Source organism: Panthera leo, chromosome D1 (genome assembly GCF_018350215.1).
Source record: "Panthera leo isolate Ple1 chromosome D1, P.leo_Ple1_pat1.1, whole genome shotgun sequence".
In the NCBI taxonomy this organism is placed as follows: domain Eukaryota; kingdom Metazoa; phylum Chordata; class Mammalia; order Carnivora; family Felidae; genus Panthera; species Panthera leo.
In genome coordinates, this window is record NC_056688.1 from 57639172 (window position 1) to 57666063 (window position 26892).

At 47.3% G+C, this 26892-nt stretch overlaps 1 protein-coding gene and 1 long non-coding RNA gene across 6 annotated transcripts in view; one reads left to right on the top strand and one right to left on the bottom strand.

Moving 5' to 3' along the window:
- Positions 1-20029, top strand: part of C2CD3 (C2 domain containing 3 centriole elongation regulator) — a 144612-nt gene extending 124583 nt beyond the window's left edge. For all 3 annotated transcript variants that reach the window (XM_042906813.1, XM_042906814.1, XM_042906815.1), the window contains 2 exons: positions 2698-2809; positions 19202-20029. In XM_042906813.1, the coding sequence (XP_042762747.1) occupies positions 2698-2809; positions 19202-19342 (253 nt within the window). In that variant the 3' untranslated portion in view covers positions 19343-20029. The remainder of the gene's footprint in view (positions 1-2697; positions 2810-19201) is intronic.
- Positions 1-21874, bottom strand: part of LOC122200998 — a 54881-nt gene extending 33007 nt beyond the window's left edge. For 2 of the 3 annotated variants that reach the window (XR_006194035.1, XR_006194033.1), the window contains exon 1: positions 1090-1193. This is a non-coding gene — a long non-coding RNA (uncharacterized LOC122200998). Of the gene's footprint in view, positions 1-1089; positions 1194-20138 lie in introns of those variants that run through there. The other variant, XR_006194034.1, reaches the window with a different exon arrangement.
- Between the last annotated feature and the right edge of the window lie 5018 nt (positions 21875-26892).

Sequence of the window (26892 nt, forward strand, 5' to 3'; positions counted from 1 at the left end):
TTACTATGTGCCAGGCACTTTACATACCTTTTCATTCCATCATTGTAAGTCCTGAAGATATCATCATTTCTATTTTGCATTTAGGGAAACTGAGGCCCAAAGTTATAGTGACTTGCCTAATACTTCATTTTTTCAGAAAAAGGCAAGTAATAACAAGGAGTAAGACAAGGAGAGAGGAAGTGGGCACAGTTGAAATGGACTTGCCCAACTCCCCCTACCCCCCAGAAGGATAGTGTCAATGGAGAGAAGGGGCACCTGCCATTCCCCCTCTTCCTTTGAAACACAGATGGCCCTGTAATGGGAAGAACTACCTAGACCCATCGACAGCCCTCATATCTGTTACCTACCCCGCTGAGCAGATCAGTTCACCTGGCATCCCAACGGCAAGCGAGGGTTACTGCACAGCTACCAGTGAAGGAGGCTGCTTTACTGAAGAGATCTTTCTCTACCCGAAGCCAGGGGGCCTGTTTTTGACCCTTCTAGACCCATTTTCTTATTACTTGTGTGACTTCAGGCATACAATTTAACCTTTCTGAGCCTTCGTTTCTTCACCTATAAGATGGGGGCAGTAATCCCTTACCCACCAGACTGTACACTCTCTAGGTGGGTCAGGGACCTTGTCTTTTTCTGTGTCCCCAGCACCAGACATTACACAGAGAAGGGATCAGTAAATATAGATTGAATTGAACTATCCTAATTTCACAAGATTCCTGAGAAAATCAAATGAGTTTGAAACATTTGTACATACTGTATGATGTGATTCTTATTGCAGAGCAGAGAGAAACTAAAAGGTAGAGGGTAGGGATTCAGAAAGGCTGAAACTATGAAATGGCTGGAGGGTGAGCACTGAAAGCAGACCACCTCCAGTAGAGTTCCTTCCTAGCCTCACTCAGCCTGGGTTCTGACGATGCTGCCTTTACAGTCAATTTAGTTGTGCTCAGAATACATGGTTTGTGCTGGAGCAGTCACATGTGACCAGGTCCTAAGGGTAGTGCTCTAATTCAGACCTTCCCAAGTATTCATCCTTTCAAAAAATGGGTATTGCCAGGCTTGGTGCTCTCCTGAAGACAGATTTGAAGTAGACTTTACCTTAAGAAGTTCCTATCATGAGGCAGGAGACAGGCAGTGATAGAATTTATTGTTCTAGGTGTTGTGATGAAACCTGGACAAAATGCTAGGGAGCAAGAGGAGGAAGCTGCCACAACACTGGATGTATCCCGGGAAGAGAGACAGTGGAGCTGGACCTCAAAGATGAATAGACATCCTGTAAACAAACGAGAAAATTCTAGTTATAGTGAACTGTGTATGCAGAGGCATAGCCAGGTGAAAGAGCCTGACCTGTGGGGAGCAGTTCACTCTGCTTAGAGTCCAGGGGTACATGAGATGGTGAGCGGTGAGGCAGGGCTACATCTTAAAGAGCCTTTTATGCCTGGCTAATCTAATCTACATCATAGATGGGAGAGAATTAGGCGCAAGGAAGAGAAAAACAAATACAAAGTAGACTTAGTTCTGTTACAAGTTGCTAGGTAAGTGATGTCATTGACTGGATAGGGGCTAGCACATAAAGACAGATAGTTTTGGAGGAAGGTACAGATTTCCATTTTGGACATATGCCTACAAGACATCCAAGAGGAGGCCAGCTATAAAGGTAGGTGTCTCCGGAAATAGATAAGGGGAGCAGGCAGAGCATGGAAAAGGAGAACCACCCACACAAAATGGAGCCTTGAGGATACGCTTCATTCAGTAGATACTTATTAAAAACTTACTATGTCCCAGGTACTGTGCTAGGTGACAGGAACATGACTGAAAAAGAGATGAATAATCTCTGCCCTCTTGGAGCTTAAATTCTAGCATGGAAGAACCATGATAAAACAATTTGAACCAGAACCATATTTAACTTATTGAACAGAAACAAAAAATTGGAACACCAAAGTAGTCCCCTCCCAAACTGAATTAGTGCTTTGATTGAACAAATATTTTTGGAAACACCATGTTCTCACCACAGTACTGGGTACATCTAGAGGGTACACAGGAAAAGTATAAGATGTGGTACTTGACTTCTAGGGCTCAGATGCAGACTGGGTGAACCAGCTATATCCACAGACAGCCCCTCATGTAGAGCCCTCATTCCTGGATGTTGGCAGAGGACAACTGGGAGGACCAGCCTCCTTCAGTGTCAGGCATCTCCCTCCAGCCTAAGACACTGTCCTTGGGGCCACCTTCCAACCCAACCCTGTCTGACTGACTTCTGATGGGTCAGCTGTGGGTCAGCAGGACCTCAGCAAGTATCATTTAAATGTTGCTGCGTACCAGCCTCATGCAGGGCTCTAGGGAAATAATGAGGTAACTGAAGAAACTACACCCCCCTTGCCTTTGAGAAGCTTCTGGAAGGAATACTGAGAAAAATTGAGCATCCTAGCAGAGTAAAACAAGCGTTGGTCTGTGTTGTGGACTGTGCTGTAGACTGTGGGGAAGGAGGGATCACTGAGGTCTAACATTAGGAGAGGAAGGATTTTAACTGACCCTTGCAGAAAGTATAGACTGCGACTTGTTAGGGGTGGGCAGGGCCTTCCAGACAGAAGGCACTATTGTACAAGAATAAGTTGGACAAGTAGGGATGACTAAGGCCAGTGGAGATGCCAGTCTGGCAAGGGGGGCAGATTTCAATGTATCTGTGCCCCTTAACTACCATTATAGCCCGGAACCCATTGTGGTGCCCAACTTCTTTTTGCCTCCTCAGCAGTTGGAGGCCTCCCTGCGGATCCTTTCACTCTCTACAGCTTTGCCACCACCAGTCACAACAGATCAGGTAAGAGAACAGCTGGCTGACCCCCCTCTCCTAGAGTCCTCATCTCTTCCATGAAAGCATGGGCACAATGCAAAGCTGCCCCAGGCCAGATTCCTGAAAAGGCGGCAGCAGTGGTCACTCTCCAAACTTGTGCTGAGCACATTCTGGGGGCCCAGAGGTGCACGAGGTGCTCAGGAACAGTGAGGAAGTGCAAATGAGTTAAGAGCAGGGCATCATCAGTTAAGATGATATGTGGAAGAAACAGTGCAGAAACATTAAAAATAAGACTCAGCCAAGAAATGAATACTGAGTGCTGTGGGAGCTCCACTAAGCCAAAGGTGGGCTTGAGCAGAGGAAGCTTCAAGCAGGAGATGCAACGTCAGCAAACTGTGACAGATGAGTTAACATTTGGAAGAAGAGAATATCAGAGATATACCTGTTGTTGTTTACAGAACACCTTGTAACCATCATTCATCCGAGCTGGGTGGTTGGAACCCGGGTACAGATCCCAGCCCTCCTCTTTGCTGCCTTGGCACAGCTCTGGACCTTTCTTACAGGTGGCAAGAAAATATTAATAATACTATAACTACTTTTGTAATCATTCAGCATATACTTACTGAGTACCTGTATCAGGCATTGTGCTAGGTTCTGAGCATACAGTAGTTAAGTAAGACAAATTCCCTGCTTGTGGAGTACAAACAGTAAACAACAACAAAAAAAATATTGACAGATTGTGATGAGTACTGGGTGTTCTGATAAAGAACAGGGTCTCTGAGGAGGCAGTATTTAAGCTGAAAGATGGTGGTCATGGTGGTGCTTGCTAGGCACTGTTCAAAGCACCTTATATTAACTCTTTACATTCAGCAACCTAATGAGGTACATATTTTATCTCTGTTTTTAAAGATGAAGAATCTGAGGCACAATCTAGAGATTAAGTATCTTGGCTCATACAGGTGTTAAATGATAGAGCAAAAATGGGAACCTAAGCACTCTGGTTTCAAAATCTGTGTTGCTAACTACTATACTTAGAAGGAGCCAGGGGTGCCTGGGTGGCTCAGTCAGTTAAGCATCTAACTTCAGCTCAGGTCATGATCTCACGGTTCGTGAGTTCAAGCCCCACATCGGGCTCTGTGCTGACAGCCCTGAGCCTGGAGCTTGCTTCTGTGTCTCCCTCTCTCTCTGCCCCTCCCCCGGCTCACACTCTGCCTGTCTCTCAAAAATAAATGAAGATTAAAAAAAAAAAAAAGGAGCCAGCCATGTAAGAAACTTGGAGAGGAGTATTCTAGGTGGAGAGAACAGCAAATGCAAAGTCCCTGAGGCTGAAAGAGCTTGGCATGGTCTAGGAACTGACACAGAGCCAGTGGCACTGGAACATAGAAACTGACATAATGAGGCCAGAGGGCCCAGAGCACACAGGACATGTAGCCACAAGAAAGAGTTTAGATTTATTCTAAATGCTAAGATATCCTTTGAAGTGTGTTAAGCAGGGGAGTGAGATCTGACTTAAATTTTAAAGAATTCACCCAGGGTGCTGAATAGAGGATGGGTTGTCTTTCAGATTTGGTAGCATGATGGTCAAGAGTAACTGCAGTGATGTATTGGAGAAAAGAGCCAAAATAGTGCCTGTGTACCAGGCACTTATTCTAAATTCTAGGGGTGAACCAGGCATAAAGCTCTTGCCTCATGGAACTTAACAAAAAAAAAAGATAATTTCAGAGAATAATACATACTATGAACAAAATATATTAGCCTATTAATTGTAATAGCTAACTCATATTTAATGCTTATTATGCAACAGACATAATGCTAAGTGCTTTCGTGTATAAGCTCATTTAATTCTCCCAACAACCCAGTAAGATGGGATATTGTTATCCCCATTTAAAAAAAGGAAAATTGAAGCTCAGAATTTTCCATACAGACCACAAGATATTATTTCTATTTTATATAGAAACTGAGACCCATAACAGTTAAGTCACTTGCCCAGGGTCTCCCAAACAATAAGTGACTTAAAACATATGATTTAAAACTCTATGCTTTCCATCACACCACTTTAAAATCATGACCCTTGACTTAAGGTATATTTTTCTAGCCGATTTGCCTTTATATGGGTTTCATTTTGTACTTAACACTTAAACATTTTTTATGCTCTTCCAGAGCCTACTTTGATGACCAATTGGGTCAGTCCAGAAACACCTTGAGAGCCTGGGGGATAGTCCTAAAGAAGAAGAGCCATCAGGTGTCTGATCCCTTGACTAGTTTTCCTTCTCCCTCAACTTCCCCAGCACCATTTTGAGGACATCTCATTTATTTGGCACATGGATCAACCTAAATTCTCATACATCTTAGTTTTTATCAGGTTTGTAAATCCTTCCCAAAGGAGAGGAGAGATGCCAGTCCCGACCCAGGAGCTCTGCATCTTTGTGGCCTTTATTCCTACTCTGGTTTCTGGTCACCAGCTCCTCTCCTTCCTCTTGCATATCCCATACATACCCATCAGGAGTTATGCTAGAGTCACAGACCTTGATCCAGGTACCAAGCACAAGCTTTTGAGCAAGGCACCCATGAAGTGAAATACTGAACCTGCTACTAAGTTAATTAAGGGATCTTGAGCAAGAGACTTGACCTTTGAGTCTCTGTTTCCTTACACATAACATCAGGCTAATGAGTCTTACCTAATAGAATGATGGCAAGAACTACCCTAGAGGAAAAAAGTAGACACTGTTGGTTCCCTTTCCCTCTTCCTCTCCCAGCCAAGTGGGTGAAATGTCAGTGAGTCACACCCCCCAGGAAGGGAGTCTGTGAGCCACTTTGAGCTGTCATCTCTCACCTGCCACACAGACCCGCCATTCCTTCTTTCATATTTCTGCCCTCATGATGTCCCAACTCCCAGGAATTTACTGTCTTTGATCTATTATAAGATAAAAGTGTGGGAGAGGGAGAAATACGAATTTTCACTTCAATTAAAGGACATGTTTAGTTCCAAGAAGATAACAAGCCTCATATATTTTTCAGCCGTTTTTCTTTCTTGCTCACAGCAAAACTCCATTGTTTGTGTGCTGTTCTCAGGGCCACCTCTCTCCTCAGGACCTCATTCTGGGTCCTAGTTAGGGTAACCAGTCATCACAGTTCACCCAAAACTGTCACATTGAAAGTCCCAGGCCCAAGAAACCTCAGGAGATTGGTGGTCCTCACTAACAATGACCCTCTCTCACTATTTGATGCATTCATAGCAGCATATTTTCTGAATCTGGTGCTCTTGGTTGCTACCCAGTGCTTGGTAACCTAGGAATCAAATCAAGTATGTATTTAAGGCACTAGCAAGTAGAGGCACCAAAAGCTAAGAGAAAAAAAAAAAAAATGTAAGGATTACATGTATTTTTTAAAGCATTGGAATAGTTACCATGGAATAAATCAGAACTTTGATTCACTTCATTATATTTGTTTTAGATCTAATTGTGAATTATATTTGGGCAGCGGCACCATAATCTTCTCAGTTTACAGTCTCTGAAGGCCTTAAAAGTGGCCTCACTTTGAAGAATTTAAGACAAGTAATAGACTTTTATATTTACCCACATACTATTTCTGGTGTTCTTCATTCCTTCTTCACATCCTGATTTTTTCGCTCCATTTCCCTTCAGCATGAAGCATTTCCTTTAGAATTTCATGTATTGCAGGGGCGCCTGGGTGGCTCATTCGGTTAAGCGTACAAATCTTAATGTCGGCTCAGGTCATGATTTCACAGCTTGTGGGATGGAGCCCCATGTGGAGCTCTGCACTGGCAGTGCAGAGCCTGCTTGGGATTCTCTGTCTCTCCTGGCTCAGCCCCGCTCCCCTGCTCACATGTGCATACTTACTCTCTCTCTCAAAATAAATAAACAAACATTTAAAAAAAAAAAAAAAAGAATTTCATGTATTGCAGACCTACTGGTAACAGCTTCAATTGTCTGAAAATATCTTTTTTTGCCTTCACTTAAGGATATTTCTTCCACTGGATATAGAATTCCAACTTGAATTGTTTGTTTTAGCATTTTAGAGCAATCATTCCATACTCTGACTTACATTGTTTCTGATGAGAAACAACCATCATTCTTATTGTCGCTGCCCCAAATGTAATGTGACCTTTATTCTCTGTTTTTAGGGTTTTCTCTGTTTTTCAACAGTTTGACTACAGTGTTCATAGTTGTGGAGGATAGGGGAGAACACATAGGTCTATTTAGCAGTATTAGCAATGTTTTAGTACTTAGGTTTGGTTCTGTTGATCTTCAAAAACAAAAGAGCCAGTTATTTTACCGGCTGAATGAGTTTATTCTGGAATAGTAGAGGTATTGCACTTTGGGAACAAGCAAACTATGGTAGACCATTGGCACATGTGCAAAACAGAGAGGGGCTTGCTTTTATAGAGAGAGAGGAGGAAGCTGGGAGGGGCTTTTCAGCTGAGTTCTCCTTGGCTGAGTTGTTGCTGGGCCAGGAGAATTCTTCCTTTTTCCTGCTGGGGTATGTAAAGTAAGATTACTGTTGAGGAATGCTAGGTCTGCTTCTTACAAGTGACTCCATTTTAAGTGAGGTTTCCTTTATTTTCACAGTTGGGTTGGGTTGTGGGTTCACAGATGTTCATTTTTATTCTGCTCTATAATTTACATATGTTACATAGTTTCTTTGTTATGTTACACAGTGAAATCACAAATTTGTATGTAACTAAAATTTTAAGAGTGATTGAATGGTGAAAAATGGAGACACAAGCTCCTGCCATAAATCTGCCTGTGAATGTGGAGCAGGGAAATAGAATAGTGGTTGGAATAACATAGGCGATAAAGATAAAAGGTTTTGTTTTATTTCATATGGGAATGGCTACAGCTTTCTTTATGCTAATGCAATGATCCAATAGAGAAAAGGAGAAGGAGAAGGTGCAGGAGAGGGAGAGAAAATAGAAAAGATGGTCCCTGAGTCAGAGGGGGCATGGGATCCAGAGCACATGTGGAGGTAGCCTTTTGAGAGGAAAAAGAAAACTCACCCTGTAGCATGGAGGAAGATGGAGAAGGTCGAGAAGATGGGTGCTAAAGCAAGTAGGATTAGAAATTTGGTGGTAAGGTTTCCCATTTGATGAAAGCTTCTATTTTCTTATCTTCTGTTCTCTGTAATGTCTCAGGCCCTGTCAGCAAAGTGAGAGTCGGGGAAGGGAGGGCAGGAGCCTTGTCCTGTACCCTCATTTGGGAATTTCATCTATTCTGCCTCCTCCTAAGGCTGGCCTTGGCCCTGAAGATTGAAGAGAAGCATTTTGAGAGGCTGCTGGGCTCTTCCCAAGGAGTGTCCTAGGACTGCTGTGCTATAGCTAACCTGCTGTAGGGCCAGGCACACAACTCATCCCTGCAAAAGGAAAGAGCTTGTAAGTGCTGGCTCAGCTGCTCTGGCCTCACCATCTAAGGGAAGGCCTAATCCTTCACTCCAAGTTGAAACGATGCCCCAGAGCCCAGGAACCTCCAGACAGTCTCCACTTCCAGCATCCGTGAAACAGGTTTTTTTCCTGCTCCTTCCCCAACAGTATAGTCGATCTAGGTCTCTGTGTGACATTAGTCAAGTCTTCTGATCTTTCTGAGTCTGTTTCCTCATTTGTCAGATGGGATTATCAGGCCTAACAGGGCAGTTGTAGAATGCCAAGTGCCACACAGAGAGGGTATAGAGGCCAGCCCTGAGCTCTCCTAGTCATGACTGCTTCATCTCCGGTTGTCACCTCTTCCAGGAGGGGAGGAAGATGGGAGGACTGCTACACAGTCAACCAGTGGCAGTTTCATATTACTTGTGAATCAGGTTCTGCTGCCTCTGCTTTCTCTTACCTCTCCTGATAAAGTACCTCCTCACTGGGACAGCTTCTTGGTATTTACGTAAAGTTACTTTTTTGGTTGTTTTGTTTTTTGTTTTTTACTGTAAAGTCACTTCTGATTCTGTTTGCTTAACTGCTTGTGGGCAAACTAGTTTTATCAACTTCCTTAAAGGGGAGGAAGGAGGTAGAAGATGAGACAGCAGTATTTTACATCCTGTTTTCCCCAGGTTTATGTCCTTTGCTCTTGTAGATGTTTCTTTGGGAAAATCTCAACCACTCCCAAATACTTCAGTTATTATTTACAGTTTGACGACTCTCAGATCCTTATTTTCAGTCTAGACTTCTTTTCCATGCTACAGACACACATGGATCCAACTGTATCCTGGCCATCTTTTCCTTGATGTACCTCAGACAGTTCACTATGTCCCAAACTTGAACTTGTCACCTTCCTTTGTTTCCCCCACTCTGCCATCTGCATTCCTTATCTCTGTAAACCCAACTACTATCATGTGGCTACTTCTGCCAGAAGCATAGATATCATCTTCCCATCCTCTTGCTCCTTTATCCCCCATGACCTGACCGAGAGCCAATCTGCTACCAGGGTCTGTTAATTCTACCACCTTTTATATCTACTCGCTTCTCACCATCCCATTATCTAGTCTCAGTCACCTTCCTCATGACTCTTTCTGACTAGTCTCAGTCATATCCACTCTTTCACGCCACTGGAAGGGAGAGGGACTCTTCAAGGTTGCCACAAAAACTTTATTTATTGAAAAACCCATATTCTTAAGCCACTTATCAAATCTGAGTGCCCAATTTATTTTACCTCGGCAGCATGTAACATAATTGATCTCTCCTTTAAACACTTTCTTCACTTGTTTCTAAGGTATCAGTTCCTCTTGGTTCTCCACCTCCCTCGTGGCTGCTTCTGCTCAGCTACCTTTACTCGTTCTCCCTTATTTCCCCTACTTGGTAATATAGGAGTCACCCAGGACATAGTCTTGATACTTCAGTCTTTGCATTTGCCTTCTAGATGACCCCATCTGATCTCAAAGCTTCAAGTCCCCTCTGTTTGCTGACAACTGCTGATGGTTATCTTAGCTCGCATTTCTCTTGTAAACTCTAGACTCATATGTCCAACTGCCTACTCAGCAGCTCCATTTGGATATCTGAGATACTCGAATGAACACTCACTTCAGATTTTATTCCTCAAATCTGTTCCTCAGCCTTCCCCATCTCAGTTAAGCAGCTACTCTATGCTTCTAGTTCAGTTGTTCAGGCCACAACCCTTGGAATCACCTCCAGTGCCTCTGTTTGCAGTCCACCAAGAAATTCTGGCAGCTCTGTCTTTAAAATATATCCAAATCTGGGGCGCCTGGGTGGCTTGGTCGGTTAAGCATCCGACTTCGGCTCAGGTCATGATCTCGCGGTCCGTGAGTTTGAGCCCCGCGTCGGGCTCTGTGCTGACAGCTCAGAGCCTGGAGCCTGTTTCAGATTCTGTGTCTCCCTCTCTCTCTGCCCCTCCCCTGTTCATGCTCTGTCTCTCTCTGTCTCAAAAATAAATAAACGTTAAAAAAAAAAATTAAAAAATATATATATATCCAAATCTAACTACAGTAAAACCTTGGTTTGCAAGCATAATTCATTCTGAAAACAAGCTTGTAATCAAAAGCACTTGTATATCAAAGTGTATTTCCCCATAAATAATCAAAACTCAGATGATTTGTTCCACAACCCAAAAATATTCATATAAAAATGATTTCAGTATTGTAACATAATACAAAATACAAAGAAAATACAAAATATAAAGAAAAATAAATTAACCTGCACTTACTGTTGAAAACTTCATGGTTGGTGTGAGGGAGACAAGAGAGGAGGGTTATTGTGTAGGACAACTTTCACTATCACTAACAGAATCACTGCTATCTATTGGCTCAGTGGAATATTTTTCTTTTTGGGCAACAGGAACTTATCCAATGACACTTGCTTTTGTCTCCTTTTGAGGAGGCAATGTGACATTGCATTGTCGTTAAACAGATTCATCACTCACACTGCTACAGCCTTGTTCAGGTTCTTTCTTTTCTACAAAATTTTGCACTGTTTTCCACATTTTACACATCTCCCTAATCTCATGTGAAGTGAGGGATTCCTCCGCCTTTTTCTCCTCCTCTGCAGACAAGATGCAGACATAGACTTCTTATAAAACCTTGCAATTTCAGCCACTCGTGTAACTCGTTTGTACTTCTTGATGATTTCCTTTACTTAAACTCCACCATAATCATCTCCTTCTTACTGCCTTTCTTTCCAGCCTTTTTCTGCATGGGGGCCACTGTACATGCTCACATGGATGTTGACTATAGTACAGTATTAATAAACTTGTCATATATTGTATTTAATGTAACTGGCAATAAGGCAGCAGAGGAAAGGGTCTCTCTCTGCAGACACCCTGACCTAGAATGAAGCAAAGTATTCCTAAGGTAACTCTTGTATGGAAAAGCAAAGGACGGTCCATGGGTGCTTTGAAGTGACAAAAAATACACTAGTGCCAGTTGTGGGCACCTTCCAACATTCTGAAAAATCACTGATTTCTGCCAAACACTGCGGCCTGAGACCAAGCATGTGAGCATGGATCACCCACAATCCCACAGCGAGAGAGGGAGGAGAGACACAGAACCATTGGCTCAGTTGTGATGTGATGTTCGGCGTCATGTGCTACTTGTATTGCAAGACATTGCTCATTTATCAAGTTAAAATTTACTAGAAAGGTTTGCTTATCTTGTGGAACGTTCTCAGAACAAGTTACTCGCAATCCAAGGTTTTACTGTATTTGTCACGACTCCAGCCATTTCCACCCTGATCTAAACCTCCATTACCTCTTGTCTAGATTATTGCCGGAGTCTCCTCACTTGCCTGTCTGCTTCTGCTCTTGCCTCTGGCAACCCACTCCCCATACAGCATCTGTTAACCTTTTAAGATGGTGAATAAATCATGTGACTTCTCTGCTTGGAACCCTCTAGTAACTTCTTATTGGTGACTAGGAGAGCCAGAATTGGGCCTGAGGACATGGAGACCAGAGTGTAGGAAGGTAGTTTGGGCCTCAAACTTGAAATATACATCTTCCGGCAAATTAAAAAGCCATAGTCCTGAGTTCGGTGCAGGAGAAGACAGAAGGCCCCTTCCCTCAGGACCTCATAGTTCCCCAGGGGAGCCAGCTTTATATCTCAGTCCACCAACTCCATCAAGTGCCTGTCATGCTTAAAGAACAGGACCCGGTACTACAGGCTTTGCCTTCAGACAGCTGACAGTTCCTAGTGGCCTCCAAACCACTCACTTTCTAAATGATATTAGCCTACAGTAACACTTAAATAAAACAAAGCAAAAAGAATGAATATAGGGAAAGAAAGACAGCCACAAGAGTGGCTTGAGTAGAATTCAGCAGAGATGAAGGAAAGGCTTTACAAGCTGTGGATCTGGAGAAAAGAAACCTCTCAGAGAATCAACAGATTTGGCAACCTGGAGGTACAAGCAGTATATGCTAGGGAGGAGGTCAGAGGTAGCGAAAGATTGGACTGGACCAGAATAGGGTAGGATAGGAATCAGATGCAAAGAGCAAAAGCAACCTGTCACCTGAGCCTTGGTCTCTGCCTGCCTACATGGCAGTTCCTTACCATGAGATGGGCCCTGTCTTGTTCTCGGTCTTGCTGTCTAAAGTCCAGGCTCTACACACATCATGAATGAGCCCTCAGATTTTTTTTTTTAATGCTTTTTTATTTTTCAGAGACAGAGTTGGGGAGGGGCAGAAAGAGAGGGAAACAGAGGATCTTCGCAGGCTCCATGCTGTCAGTGTAATGGGGTTCGAACTCACAAACTGTGAGATCATGACCTGAGCCAAAGTCCAATGCTTAACGAACTGAGCCACCCAGGTACCCCAATGAGCCCTTGGATTAGCCACAGGCATGGGGTCAGGTGCTCTTCCTGAGGAGTGTTGTTCCTGAGGAGTGAATGTAGGAGGCAGGAAGTCAGAGGCAAAGCCAGGCACAAGTGTACCCTTGAGAGCCTTGAGTTGTCTACTGCCCCCCACCCTAGCGTTCTCACCTCCATTCAGCCAGATCCCACAGCATTTTAGACATCACTAGAGATCAAAGTGCTTGGCCAGCTGGGGAGCTGAGAGTCAGCAAACCTGGTTTCTTGCCCTGACTCGGCTGCTGGGTTTCTGAGGAATCTTGGGCATGGTCTCTCCAGAGGCAACACAGACTTAATTTGTGACTATATTTCTCTCTTCTCTCCTACCAGGCAGTTTTGTACAGTGGCAAGAAGGGTGGCCTATGAATCTAGGAAGCCTAAGTTTAAACTTCAGCCACTTATTAGCTGTGGAACCTTCTGGGGCAAGCTATCTAACTTTTCTGTGCTTTGGTTCCTTTATCTGAATAAGGGTCACCTGGGTGGCTCGGTTGTGTCCGACTCTTGGTTTTGGCTCAGGTCACGATCTCACAGTTCATGAGATTCTTGCGGTCAAGCCCATGTCGGGCTCTGCATGACAGCACAGTGCCTGCTTCAGATTCTCCCCCTCTCTCTCTCTCTGCCCCTCCACTCACTCACGTGTTTGTTTTCTCTCTCTCAAAATAAATACACTTTTTTAAAAAATGGGCATAAGAGACTTGCCTCCTAGGATTTGTTTTGTGTAGGATTAACTGAGTAAGAGATGTAAAGTACAGTTATTCGTGGCATATAAGAGAGAACTATATGAGTATTAGTTATTGTTATTTTTATCATCATTATTATTGAAACGTCTTCCCTCTTACGTTGTTCCACTTTGGGGGGAACCAGTAGGATGAAATACTAAGAGATGAGGGTGTGATCAAAAGCTTAGGACCAAGAACTGGAAGCTGGGAAGTTAGGCCCCACAGAGCACCCCTGATATACGGAGAACAGTTTTCAGGGCTGTAGCAGTTGACTGTGCTCAGTTCAGACCCTGAGTTAGAGGCCCAGGATGACACACCACTCCCACCGGAGGGTGACAGATCCCTAGCCTCGGAAGTCTCTGCCCCGCTGGTCTGTGAGTCTGAAGCCTTTTAAGTCCGCTGCTTTTCTCACAGAAGCCCAAGGAATTTCCCTTCCTCAAGCCAGGAGGCATCTAGGAGATGTACAATCCTGGTTGAGAAACCCAGCCTCTACAAAATCATCAGATCACATCAGCAGGGGCCCAAGGGAACTTCCTGAGCCCAGTGTCCTCTCGCCTCAGCCTGTGGTCTGGGCCTGATGGCTGAGATGTCCCTCTTAGGGCAGGAGGCCCTGACATATTGCCTCATTTCTTGGAGCCACTGAGTCCCTAGCCCTCTGCAGGGTGCCAAGAAGAGTCCTAAAGGTCCAAGGGTTTCTGATAAAGGCCACACAAAGCTTTCAGGAGGAGATGAGCTCCCTAGCCAAGGGTGTACAGAAGTCAGGGGAAACAGCCAGAATTGGCTGGTGCCCACCCTGGCCCAGAATGCAGCTTGGCAAGCACAGTGAGGGAAAGGGCCCACAGGACTCCTGGGCGGGTGCTGGGCTCAAGTTGCCTGAGCTACTCTGAGGCCAGAGTCTGGGAGGCACCAGGACCTCTTCCAGGAGTGTCACTTTAACCCTTCCCTCTCAGGAGTCTGGACTTTTGAGCCCTCTCACTGGCAGGGTGTGGCTTCAGAGGGTTGAGAAGTCTTGATTTAGTCAGGCCTCTTCATTCTGTATGGGGGGGAGGGTGTGAGGACTGAGGCCCAGGGTGAGAGAGTGTGGCTCTAGTCCCTGTGGAATAGGCCTGTTGTCAGGGAAGGCTTCTCAGAGGAAGAATAGGGAGGGACCAGGGGGTGGTGAGGAATGGAGCTCAAGGCGTGGAGCCAGCCACACTGCATTTGGGCTGGGTGATCAAATTTAGGATTTGCCTCTCAGGGATAGGCCCCTGGTCTCTGTCCTGTCCTCACTTCCCCCCTGCTCCTAGTTGCGGCTGCTGAATCTGCTACTCTCTTTTAGCCTAAGGAAGTCCTAGTCCTAGCCTTCAGAGAAGACCCTGGGAGCCACTCCAAGGGAAGGCACCCAGCCAAGGGGGTGAAAGTTGAGCAAGGCAGGCAGCTGTACTGAGCCCTCACTTGTCTCTGAGGCAGCAATCCGTTGGCAAGCCCACCTAGGCAGCCGGAATCAGGGAGCTGTTTACTTTTAGTTTTCAGCTCTTCCAAAAATTTTGCTTCCAGCTCCTAAATCAGTGTTTATGTCACTTAAGGGAACTCCTCTGGAAAAGAATAAAACTTCAGCCCAGATGCCAGCCCCAGAGGTTCATTGGGCAGGGGGCAGTAGAGAGGGGAGAGCTAGGCCAGGCCTGGCCTAGCACTGGGCATGCCTTAGGAAGGTACAGGACCTTACTTCTACTCTACCCGGAGTGAGGTCTGAGAAGAGCAAGGCCTCACTTTGCTCTCTGTAGCAGGTGTCAGCTTTAGCTCCAGCTTAGCAAGAGTTGTCCCCGGCCAGAGCCTTGGTCACATCTGAATTTCATTTCAGCTTCACAGTAGACCTGAGGTGAGAAGGCCAAACGGTTCTTAGCTCCATCTGGTAATGAAGATACTGAGACCAAGAAAGACTGTGTCTTGGCATCAGGCAAGTGGACAGTTGGGCTTGGCCACAGACCAGTGTTCATTCCGCTCCACCCCACAGCCTCTTCTCTGAGAAAGTCCCAGGAACACCCTGAAGCAGGGGTGAGTGGGGACACATGCACCTACCACCTTCCTGGGAGCAGGTGCTCTATTCAAGGGCATCCATCGGGGGCCTGGAGTGAAGAGAACCCAGAACACAGCAGTTTGGATCAGACCACATTTCAGACCAAAGAAGAGGGCTGGCCCTTCCTGAGGAGATTTTGGAGAAGACACTGTATCACAGGGACCTGGCCAAAGAGGGACCCACAGGCTGGGAGAAGTTCCTGGGTTACAGAGCACCTCCTCTTACATTATCTGCTCATGTCGATCCATTTTCAAATGAGGAAGCCAAGGCCCAGAGAGAAAGTGACTTGCCCAAAGCCACTTGGCTAAGAAGTGGTAGAGCCAGGAGGAGAAACCAACTCCCCAGGACAGAGTTAGCCTCTTGATTTGAGGAAGCCCCAGATTTTCCTGCCACTGTTACTCCTTACTCTGTACATGATGCTTTATTTTCATCCCAGCAGGTTTCTACCTATAACCATGAGACAAACACATCTGACTGAAATAATAGGCTACAGAGGCCTATTCATGTTCATGGCCTGGGTGTCCAGATGCCCGGAAAACAACAGGTCCCCAAATTTAAAAGTGGGAGAATTTAATGAGAGAACTGGGTGGATTTGATGGGGGCAGTCTGGGAGCCCCTGCCCTGCTGCTATGCTTGACACCCAGACCACAGTAAAGCCAGTTCTGTCCTTCAGCCTAGGACAGTAATCACCCCCCACCCCCCACCCCATGCCTACATCCCTGTTCACTGGAAGGTTAAGAGAAATAAGGTCAGTTCCTCTCCAGATATTCAAGAACTTCCCCCAGCAAGCATCAGCGCCTTTCTCTGGGTTTGTCTTCTCTCCATACCTGCACTCAGCCAAACCCACCCCCACTATTTTCCTAGCAGTTATTTCTTCATATCTCTGCTTAAGCCAGCCTCTACCTGGAAGACCCTTTCTCGTCTTCTTTTTTCAAATTCCACCTTCATGTTGTTTCAGGTCCCTCTTCTTGAAAGTACCCTTCTACGGACTTTACCCCATACAGAACACCCACTGTCCAGACTTCAAGGCCCTTACAGCCCCTCAGTCTGATGATCCTGCTTCCATGCAGACTCCTCCTGCCTCTCTAGGAAACCTGAGATTCCTGCAAATCATAGGCTATGCAGGAGCGGAGGGTGAACTCAGATCATGGAGCCCAGTCACGCTGCAGTGGGCTAGGTGGTCAAATTTTGGACTTGCCCCACAGGGCTAGGCCCCTGGTCTATGTGTCTTGTCCCATATCCTCCCTGCTCCTGGCTACGGCTGCTGAATCTGCTACTCTTCTAGCCCCAAGAAAGTCCTCGTCCTAACCTAGGGGAAGGCAGCCAGCAAGAGGGTGAAAGTTGAGCAAGGCAGGCAGCTGTATTGATCCTGGGGCCCCGCTCTTTTGTGGGCACCTGGGCACGCAGGGCTCCAGCAGGAACATGGGAGTATTTCAGAGGAACAGTTAGTACGTGTAGGAGTAGCCCTACTTCAAGCAACTTCATCTCTGCCCAGTCCCTTCCAAGTTGTGTGTTTGGGGTAACAGCTCTGATGAAAGAACCTTTACTCCTAGTCAAGATGTTTTTTAGACCCTACTGAGGTCAACAAAAGCCAAATGCTGCTGAGTGTGTGTTCTCTGTCTTTCCACACCCCTGCCCTGCCCAGTACACAGAGCCAAGCCCTGTCCCTGGGCCATACAGATAAGGGCCCCCTAGGTTGCTGGGTCCAGGTGTGGGTGCTGGGTAGTTGGCTGAACCAGCCACACACAATTCAGCTCCAGGGCAGTTGTTGGCCCAGCCAGCAGGTGCAGGCCTGTGCTCATGCTGTGCTATTCTTCCAGTGGAATGACCTCACCCCACCCCCCCAGCTCTGCTGAAACTCTGCCCATTTCAGATATCACCTCTGTGTGAAGCCTCCCCTGTCCATCCTGGCTGTTATGGATTGCCCCTTTCTCTATGCTCCCAAGTTCTAAGCTTCATCTCTGATTGTTAGATATGTTGGCGTCTGTCTCTCCTCTAGCCTGAGCAGCCCTGTGGGGACAGGAACCGGGGGTACCTATTGTCCTTAAAAGGTGATCAGGTTGAATGGATCTTAGGCTCCTGAAAGGTTTGCTGAGTCACCGAAAAAGGTCTTTTGATGTTCATCTCATGAACTGAGGTACTTGGCCCATCCAGAGATGGAGAACTAGACCCATTAGAGCGTCTCCAAAACAGAATGCTTCTCTCCTGGCAGATGAGGACACAAGAGACAGGGGACCATGCTCTTGGGCCTGTTTTCCCATCTGGCTTACAGAACAAACATCTCCCTAGTCCCCTTTCACTGCAGCAGAGAAAGAAATGGAAAGTAAGATACAGCTGGTGACCCAGAAGATCCATCTGCAGTGTAGCCCTGGGGACTGGAATGGGATTTGGTGTCACCTCTAAATCCTAAACAGCTCATGAAATAACAGGCGTGCATCTTGGGAGTAGAGAGGGGAATATGCAGACTTAAAGTGCTGCTGAGCCCCTGAGAGGATTTGACTTAACCAAGGGCCTGGCACATGGTAGGCCAACAACCACTGGTTCTAGAATGAATGAAGAAGATGTTTGCTGCAAGAGGCAGCCTCCTCCCCATGCAATTTAAACCTCTGGTCACCAAGGCTTGGTCCCACCCATTCACTGGTCTAGCAGTTAACCATGCTCCTGTCTTGGACCTGGCCCAGTTGGAGTCATAAGCATCAGACCCAGTCCATGTCTTGCAGGAGCACTGGGCGACTGGCCTACCATGGCCTGAGGCATTATGGGGTACGGGTACCTCTCATAGTTTCGAAGAAAGAACTACAAATGTGAGCAAAGGGTGGGTTTCCTTTTTTCCCTTTTCGTCTAGGTCTGCCTAGAAGACAGGGAGCTGTATCTTCTCCACTCTACTGGGCATGCCCAGCCCCTAGCAGTGCTTTGTTCTTGGTTCTCAGTTAACCCTACCTGTGGGCTGTCAGTGCTGAGGGTTTGCTCAGGTTGTATACACTCCTTTAGAGGTTAGCATTTAGAATTCCAGGGCAGGCTACATGCTGTGAAGTCAGCCAAGTTTGCCTGTGGTGACAACTCCCATCTCCTTTCAGCACTCTCACTTCCCCTACTAGGCTTCCACCTCCTCCCTGGGACCTTGCTGTCAGCCAGCTACCTGGGGTGACTTTTCTGTACAGCTTTGAGCTCCTTCAGGGCAGGAACCTGGCACCAAAAATAAAGGGGGGGTGGGTTGAATGAGCAAAAGAGTAAGTTATAAAGGCGTCCAGAAGACCACAATGGCATAACCCAAATGTACACTAAGACCTTAAAGAGGAATTAGTGATACCCTGTCATCCCAAGGCAGGAAAAGTTTGGTAGCAGGGCCATGGGTGTGCCCTATGTCAGTCACCTGGCAGTTCTAGGAACTCCCAGTGGCCATACAGAGAGTGTATTATTCACCAACATCTTCTCCCTGGCAGTTAAATATATTCCCAGGTCACATGTGGAACAATTACAACTCAGAAGACAAATGACTTACCTAGATTCATTCAGCAAGAGAAGGGATGAGGCTTTAAACCTGTCCCAGAGGAGACTCCTCCAGAGGCACAGAAAGAGTCTGAGCTAGGGTTCACATCTTGGCTCTGCTACTCCAAACTATGCAACCTTGAGTTTATTTAGCCTGAACTATAGTTTCCTCTCTGTGACCTGCGAATGATGTACCCACCTACAGGGTAGAGGTGAGGGTTAAACAAGATCAAGTACGTGAAGGGCTTTGTAAACCAGTCAGCTCTATGTCAATATTAGCCAAAGGACCAAAAGATGACAGTAATCAAAGTCATTTCTTGGAGGTGCCATATCCTCAATGCTAACCTAGCTGACTTCTTCCTCTCCAGGACAAGAGTGAGGCCTCCAGCAGACCCTTGTCTGGAAGGCCTGCTCGTCCCAGACCTAACTCGCTGCCTCCCAACCTGCCTGAAGAAGAAACTCGCAGGATCGCACGGATATTTTCTTCCCAATACTCCCAGAAAGACTAATGAAACCTGAGAGACCGAGGGAAGGACCCACCTGTCCACCTGCCCTCGGCCTCGTCTGGCTTGCATGAGGCACGAGGTCTGCTTCCTTCAGGGCTGTGAGACCCCTGAAACCATCACCAGCCTCGCCCTTGGGTGCCTTGAGACCCATCCAGCACAGACTGGACAAACGTCCCAAACCAGCCCAGTGTCCACCTGCCAGGATTTCAGCTTCTTCCTTCTATAGTGAGGCAAGGCTAGAAACAAAACGGACTCCAGTGCCCAAGTGGAATCATCCATCTTTTGACCAAGGGACCTGAGCAGGCATCTTTTGGCTGAGAAACTCTTTCCAATGTCCTTGGTAGCCTGCTGCTGACCTGAGGCAACCTTCTGCCCGAATATCATGGGCCACTTTTGCCTTAAAGTTAGAGCAAGGTAGAGGAGGGAGTGAAGATTGTGCATCATGCATAGCCAAGGAAATCCTACGGCCACCTCCATTTGACTTGCTTAGGAATAAGCATATTTTATAGCTATAAATTATTTTACGCTGTGTTAAACTAATCAATAGAAAAGGAGAGGAGAATCACCTCCTTTAGACTTTTTAACCTGATTATCTTAAATTCTAACCATGCTTTTAACTTATTGTTTTTACCCAGCTCTGAAGGTCATTATTCCTACCTGTGTTTGAATAAAATCATATTGGTATTTGTATTTTGTACACAGCTGTCTTCTGGGTTGGCCACTGGACTGGGGTATTAGGAATCCATTTGTGCTCTAACAGCCAGAGGAAAGCTTGAAAACCATAGTCCTTTCAGCTCACCTGGAACTGGGGCCCGGGTCACCATGAGACTTCTGAACTTCCCCAAAGGTCAGATTGGTCCAGATTAGGATGACACCTTTTGCCTCAAATCTATCAGCAAAGTGGAGCGGTCTGCTGGAATAGGTCTCAGAATCCTTGACCTCTCTAGGATGGGTAGCTCTGGCTTAAGATTGTCAGACTCTAAACATTTGAGCAGCTACTGTAGACGGGGCCTGTGGGGAAGATAAGAAAGGGGCAAAGATATGCAGAGTGGTGACTGGGAGAAAAGGTTGGAAGAGAACTAAAATGGAGGCCCCGCTCTCCCAAGCACAGTGTATTTCACTTAGTCCTCAAAACAACTCTATAACCTACATAACATGATTCCCATTTTAGAAACTGAAACTCACTGAAGTCATTTGCGTCTTTATGTAGCTAGGAATGAATCACCACACAAAACATTTTCAGAGATGTCACAAGGCTTCTGCACACAGGGTATAGCCAGTGAGTGCTCTGAATTGGGGGAATTCATGGAGAAAGACCATGTGGGCTAGAGCAACCAAGGAAGGCTTCCTAGAAGAGTTGAGTCTGCAGATGAGCCCAGAGAGAACCAGGAGGGCACTTAGGGCCACACACCGCTAGAGATAGAGAAGAAGCCAGTCTGACCCTGCCACTTCCCTGACAGGTCCCCTCTGGCTTGACTGTCCTTCCATCTGAGACTGTTGCCTCAGCTGTAAAACACAGATAATAATGCTTCAGAGGGTTGTTGTGAAGATTAAACGAGATGACATTTGTGAAAGTGCTTCGCCCGCACTTGGCACTTAGTGGAAGCTGAGAAAATGTCAGCTCCTCCCACTCCTCCCCCACTGTCCTGGAGCAAACCAGCAGATGGGCAAGCACACCAACTCTGAGACAGGCAGGACGTGCCCTAGGGGGCACAGGGTAACGCAGGAACCCCGAGGAGGCACAGGGTGCCCCCTCATCAGGGAAGTGCCCTCAGACCGAGCTGGTGCCCTTCATTTGTTCATCTCATCCCCCAGCCTTCGGCCCACCACTCACCCCCTCCCCAGTGCCTCCTCTCAGGTCAACAGTGGGAGCTTTCAAGGAAGGGGGAAGGGGATGCTCCACCACCCTTGAGGCCACACAGAACCTACAGAGGGGTAGTCGGGCTCAGGCCTGAGGGGTTAAGCCTCAGGTGAAGAATATTCCTTCCAAATCCTGCTGCAGCTCCTGTAAATAACCTGATAGGGGTCAAGTTAGGATAAGGCCACAGGAGGACACCGGCTGCTCCCACCCAGGCGGCTCCTCCTACCCAGTCTCAGGGCAGCCCCCAATGACAAAGGCACCCCAAGGGTCTGAAAACCACCACCTCGACTTAAACAAAAAGTGTGTTATTTACCAGTATCTTCTCCCTGAAAGTTGGATCTCTTTCCTGGTGACAACTCAGAGGTGAAAAGCCTTGCAGGCCATGCAGCGTGGGTTAAGGGAATGAGGTACATATCTGACAATAGCTACAGTCCCCCTTGCTTCCCATCAGGCACTTACTGCCTCTGCAGAGCCCTGAAAATGGGTGTTTCTGATCACCAGATGCTGGATGATCCCAGCCCATTGCGGCCAACCTTGGAACTTCAGCGCCTATTGGATTCCGGGGACAGGGAGCCAAAGCAGACACACCTGGCCCTGTCCTCAAGAAGCCTCCCAGGCCAGGGGCACCTGGGTGGCTCAGTCAGGTAAGCCTCCAACTTTGGCTCAGGTCATGATCTCATGGTTCATGAGTTCGAGCCCTGCGCTGGGCTCTGTGCTGACAGCTCAGAGCCTGGAGCCTGCTTTGGATTCTGTGTCTTCCTCTCTCTGCCCCTCCCCCACTCACACTCTGTGTGTCAAAAATAAAGAAACATTTAAAAAAAGAATTTTGGGGCGCCTGGGTGGCGCAGTCGGTTAAGCGTCCGACTTCAGCCAGGTCACGATCTCGCGGTCCGTGAGTTTGAGCCCCGCGTCAGGCTCTGGGCTGATGGCTCGGAGCCTGGAGCCTGTTTCCGATTCTGTGTCTCCCTCTCTCTCTGACCCTCCCCCGTTCATGCTCTGTCTCTCTCTGTCCCAAAAATAAATAAATAAATAAAAAAAAAAAAAAAAACGTTGAAAAAAAAATAAAAAAAGAATTTTTTTTTTTTTAAAGAAGCCTCCCAAGCCAGTGTAAGCTGAGTCCTCCCTCTGGGTACCAGGGTCCACAGCCTCTTTGAGCTCCTACTGTTTATCCCTCCCCATATACCCACTGCAATTCACCCACCACCTTCAGGTCAGCATTTCCAGCTGGAGCCCAGAACCTACTTCTTGATCCCAACCTCAGCAGTCCTAGCAGCCCCTTCCCTGTGTTAGAAATAATACAAGTGCTGGGGCACCTGGGTGGCTCAGTTGGTTGAGCATCCGACTTCGGCTCAGGTCATGATCTCACAGCTCGTGGGTTCGAGCCCTGCGTCAGGCTCTGTGCTGACAGCTCAGAGCCCGGGAGCCTGCTTCGGATTCTGTGCCTCCCTCTCTCTCAGCCCCAACCCACTCACATTCTGTCTCTGTCTCTCTCAAGAATAAACATTAAAAAAAAAATTTTTTTTTAAAAAAAGAAAAGAAATAACACAAGTGCCTGTGCTGCTGATGTGAGGGGCAGGGCCTGGTCCAAGGAAGAGGACACAGCCCTGGCTTTGCACTTGACTGTCTGGACTTGTGACCACTTGCCCTGTGGCCATGACTCTGTGCCCAAGTCCAGAAATGGCCTCTGCCCCACCTAGTTAACTCCCTTCCCACCCTCCTCCCCTTCTCCTCTCCTGTCCCCCTACCCTCCTCTTTTCTATGCCACCTGGGTCCCAGGTTCAGATGGGCCCCACCCTCCCCCTCAGTGCCTACCGATGGAGCCTATGGTAGGAGCTGCTGGGGACCCTCCCTGCTGTGCTTCACACACCTTCCCCAGCTCCCTTTGGCTCCCTTCAGCAGTGTCCATGCTGAAGCCTTCAAGTGTCACGTCAGAGACGGTAATGGTCACGGCAGATAGGCCCAGAATATGATGTTATTATAATTTAATTGGACCCTGCCACATACTAGCGGTATGACCTGGGTAAGTCCTTGTGTCTCCCTGAGACCCAGTTCTCTTCTCTGTAAAATAAGCATTCCAAATGTCAGGATCCTCAGCAATCAAAAGGAATGAAGTACTGATACGTGCTCTAACAACAGATGCACCTTGAAAGTACTATGCTAACTGAAAAAGCCAGTCACAAAAGGCCACATATTGTATGGTTTTATTTATATGGAAGATTCAGAAATCTATAGACAGAAAGTAGATTAGCAATTGCCTGGGGCTAGGTGGAAAGGGAAAAGGGAAGTGACTGCTGATGTACCCAGGGATTTGCGGGGGGGGGGGGGAATAAGGGGAGATTGGTGAAAATATTCTAAAATTGTGATGATGGTTGCATAACTGAACACTAAAAACCATTGAATTGTACCCTTTAAATAGATGTATTGAATGGGATGTGAACTATATCTCAGTAAAGCTGTTATTAAAAAAAAAAAAAACTTAGAATCCTATTAGTACCTACCTCATAGGATTGTAAAAAATAGAAATAACATATGCAAAGTATCTAGCACATAGTAGCCACCAAGAAATGACCATTACTATCATTGTTAATGTTGGGAGGTCCAGGAGAACCCTGCCCAGCCTATCGTGAGTGGCCGTGACCTTTGAATTCTCAGGGGTGACAGGTCCAACCCCTATCCCCATATATACCCTTTATTACCTGAGGTAGCTCTCTCAGCAGCTGGAAGGAGCTGTTTTAAAGAACCTCGAGTCAGAGGAACTAAACCAGATCTGGAACTCTGACCTTTCCCCTCACCGCCCTCCACTCACTGGCCAGCCAAGTCTTGTCAAGTGATCAGGCTGTCAACTAGTTTCTCTAGGGTAAGGTTTCAGGTCAGCTGGAGTGTATAAAGATAGGTGCCAAGACAGAGGCAGCAGAGACAACAGTGAATGGCAAGGGGGCAACGAGGTCCCTGCTGCCGCCTCCTGGGATGGAGCGCTAAGGAGACTTAAGGAGGCCCTGTGCTTCCCCTCCCCTGGCTGGACTCACAGGTAAGACCCCTTCCTCCACCACCACCGTTCTGCTTTTCACAGCAGCTTACAGAGAGCAGCCGGGAGCTATCGGGGATCGCTAGCCTGGGATCACTACAGACCCGGTAGATTTCCTTACTCCCCCACCTTGTCAAGAGGGGGTAACTGCAATGAGGGCACCGTAGCAGGGCTGAGGCTCAACCCCAACCCCTGTGTCACTCACTCCCCCTTTTTCTACTGGCTGCCTCCTCTGTGATTTTGCAAATCCCCATAGATAAGAAGTGGCTTTCTCCTTAGTCTGGCCCAGAATCCCCAGACTTCCTCCAGAGCATTAAGTCCTCGCCCCATGAGCATCCTGGGACCCCTGTCCTGAGTAGAGATGATGGGGGCACCTCTGGCCTGAGGCCTGACCCAAGTCGCATAGTGGGAGGTTACAGAGCCCAGAGACCTCTACTCGGGTGGCTTCTTCAGCGGGGATGATATGGAGGCTTTGCCAGGAGGGTGAGATCAGGCAGGGCATCTCAGAATGGGGTCCTCTGACCCCTGCTTCAGAGCTGCCGTGGAAAACAGATCCCCAGGGCCCAGGCCAGATCTGAATCAGGATCTCTGGTGTGAAAGGCCTCTGAGAATCCACGCTGTAAACAAGCAGCTCCAGGGATCCTGAGCTCTCCCTGAAGCCTAGGGCTCTGGACAGTGGAACGGGCACAGGTGTCAGACAGACCTGGGCTCCAATCCCAGCCCCATCCCTTCAGTCTTATGACTAGCTGAAGCCTTCAGCGGCTGAGGTCCCTTGTTTATGAAGTGGGAATAACTGTGACAACTACCTTATAGCCTTATAAAGGGACTGAGTTAGTCAATACCTATAAAGCTCTGAGCACTGTGCCTCATGCAAGAAGCCCTGAGCAGACATTAACGGCGCGCTGCTATGGTAGGCTGTGCAGCTGGAACATCCCATCCCTCAAGTGCCCCCACAAAGACACCGAGAGAAGATTCTGCTCTCAACTTCACCTTTGTCAGTGGCAAAGTTCTGTTGGCTGCTAGGTTTCCTCACGTATCAATTTAGGAGGCTGGAGTAAAGGGGGAAGGAGGCTGGAGAGCAGTGACCTCAGAGCAGCCCCTACCTGAGTCTACCATGGTGGCTTCCCTCTCCACCACAACTTGACCAATGAAAGTTCTAGAGCCCTCCCATCAAAGTATGGCTTTTGACTTGTGTCCATGCCTGTCCATTCTGCCTCTCACGAGTGGCTCTGGACTGCCTCTAGAGTAGGCTCCAGCTTCACCCCTGGCCACTGCTCTTGCCTGAATTGAGGCTCCAACATCTCTTGCTGCATCATTCCAACAACCTCCTCACTGCTCTGTGTCTCCGATCTCTCGTTCTGGTCCAGCCTTAACATTTGCACCAGCATGCTATGAACACAGGTCTGATGATGTCATTCTTCTACTTGAGAGCCACCAACCACTCCCCATTCTCTGCTAGATTCAGTACAGCCCTGGCATTCAAGACCCTCCACCGAAGAACACTGTGGGCTTCTCTGATTTCCCATTTCTCCACTTCAGCAAGTAGGGTTCCTTGGTCAGCTGGTCCTCCCTGGGACCCTCTAGCCCTGGGCCATCCCTGTACCAGGCTACACAGAGAAGCAGGATAAGTATAACGTACCCCGTCCCTGCCTTTGGGGATCCCTATCTAGAGGGGAAACCATTGCAGTTAATGAGTTAATCAACAAGAAGGTGTGGGACTAGAGGCAGCGGGGGCAAAAGAGTTTCTGGACACTTCAGCCTCCCCACCTCCCCCCCCCCCAAACCAACCCCCAGGCCTGGGGAAAACAGGCCTCCCCAGGAAGACCCAGCCCATTAGGCAATACCCATGAAGTGCTCCCTGTTGGCCCAGGTACATCACAAGGGACATGGGACTTTGTTCTGAATAAGGAGGGGAACTGGATAGTTTTAAAACAGGGAATTGACACTATCTGACTTCTGTATGCTTGGACACTAGGTTAGGTCCCCATCCAGAAAACCTCCTCCTGCATCTGCCATTTGGGCCTAACATTTAGAATCGATGCATGATTCCCTTTACGGCTCAGTGACCACTAAAATGCATACAGTCATCCTATGTAAGTCATACATCAAGTTTAAAAAATAAAAATAAAATTGTAAATGTAACCTCATGCTTGGAAAATAAAAATAACGCATCCTCTTCCTCCGGGCATGATTTAACAGTTGTCCATCCACACTATGACGCAGACTACCAGGCTGGGATCTGCTGGCTGGTGAGTTCCAACCTCAGCCCTTCTTCCTCTATCCCACCTCCTTAACTCCCTGGATGATTCAACACTATCTGCAAGCTCCTTGAGGGCAAGGGCCAAACAGGATCCATTCCATATCTTTCCTTCCCTAGTGCCTACTGTAGTAGTCAAGAAATACCTGATCATTAAGATAGTCACTTATACCTTAGCATGAAATTGAACATCTGTTTCTTCTGAAGAACAGGCTTTTCCAGGGGTGCCTGGGTGGCTCAGTCGGTTAAGCGTCCGACTTCAACTCAGGTCACGATCTCACGGTCCGTGAGTTCAAGCCCCGAGTCGGGCTCTGGGCTGATGGCTCGGAGCCTGGAGCCTGCTTCCGATTCTGTGTCTCCCTCTCTCTCCTCCCCTCCCCCAGTCATGCTCGATCTCTCTCTGACTCAAA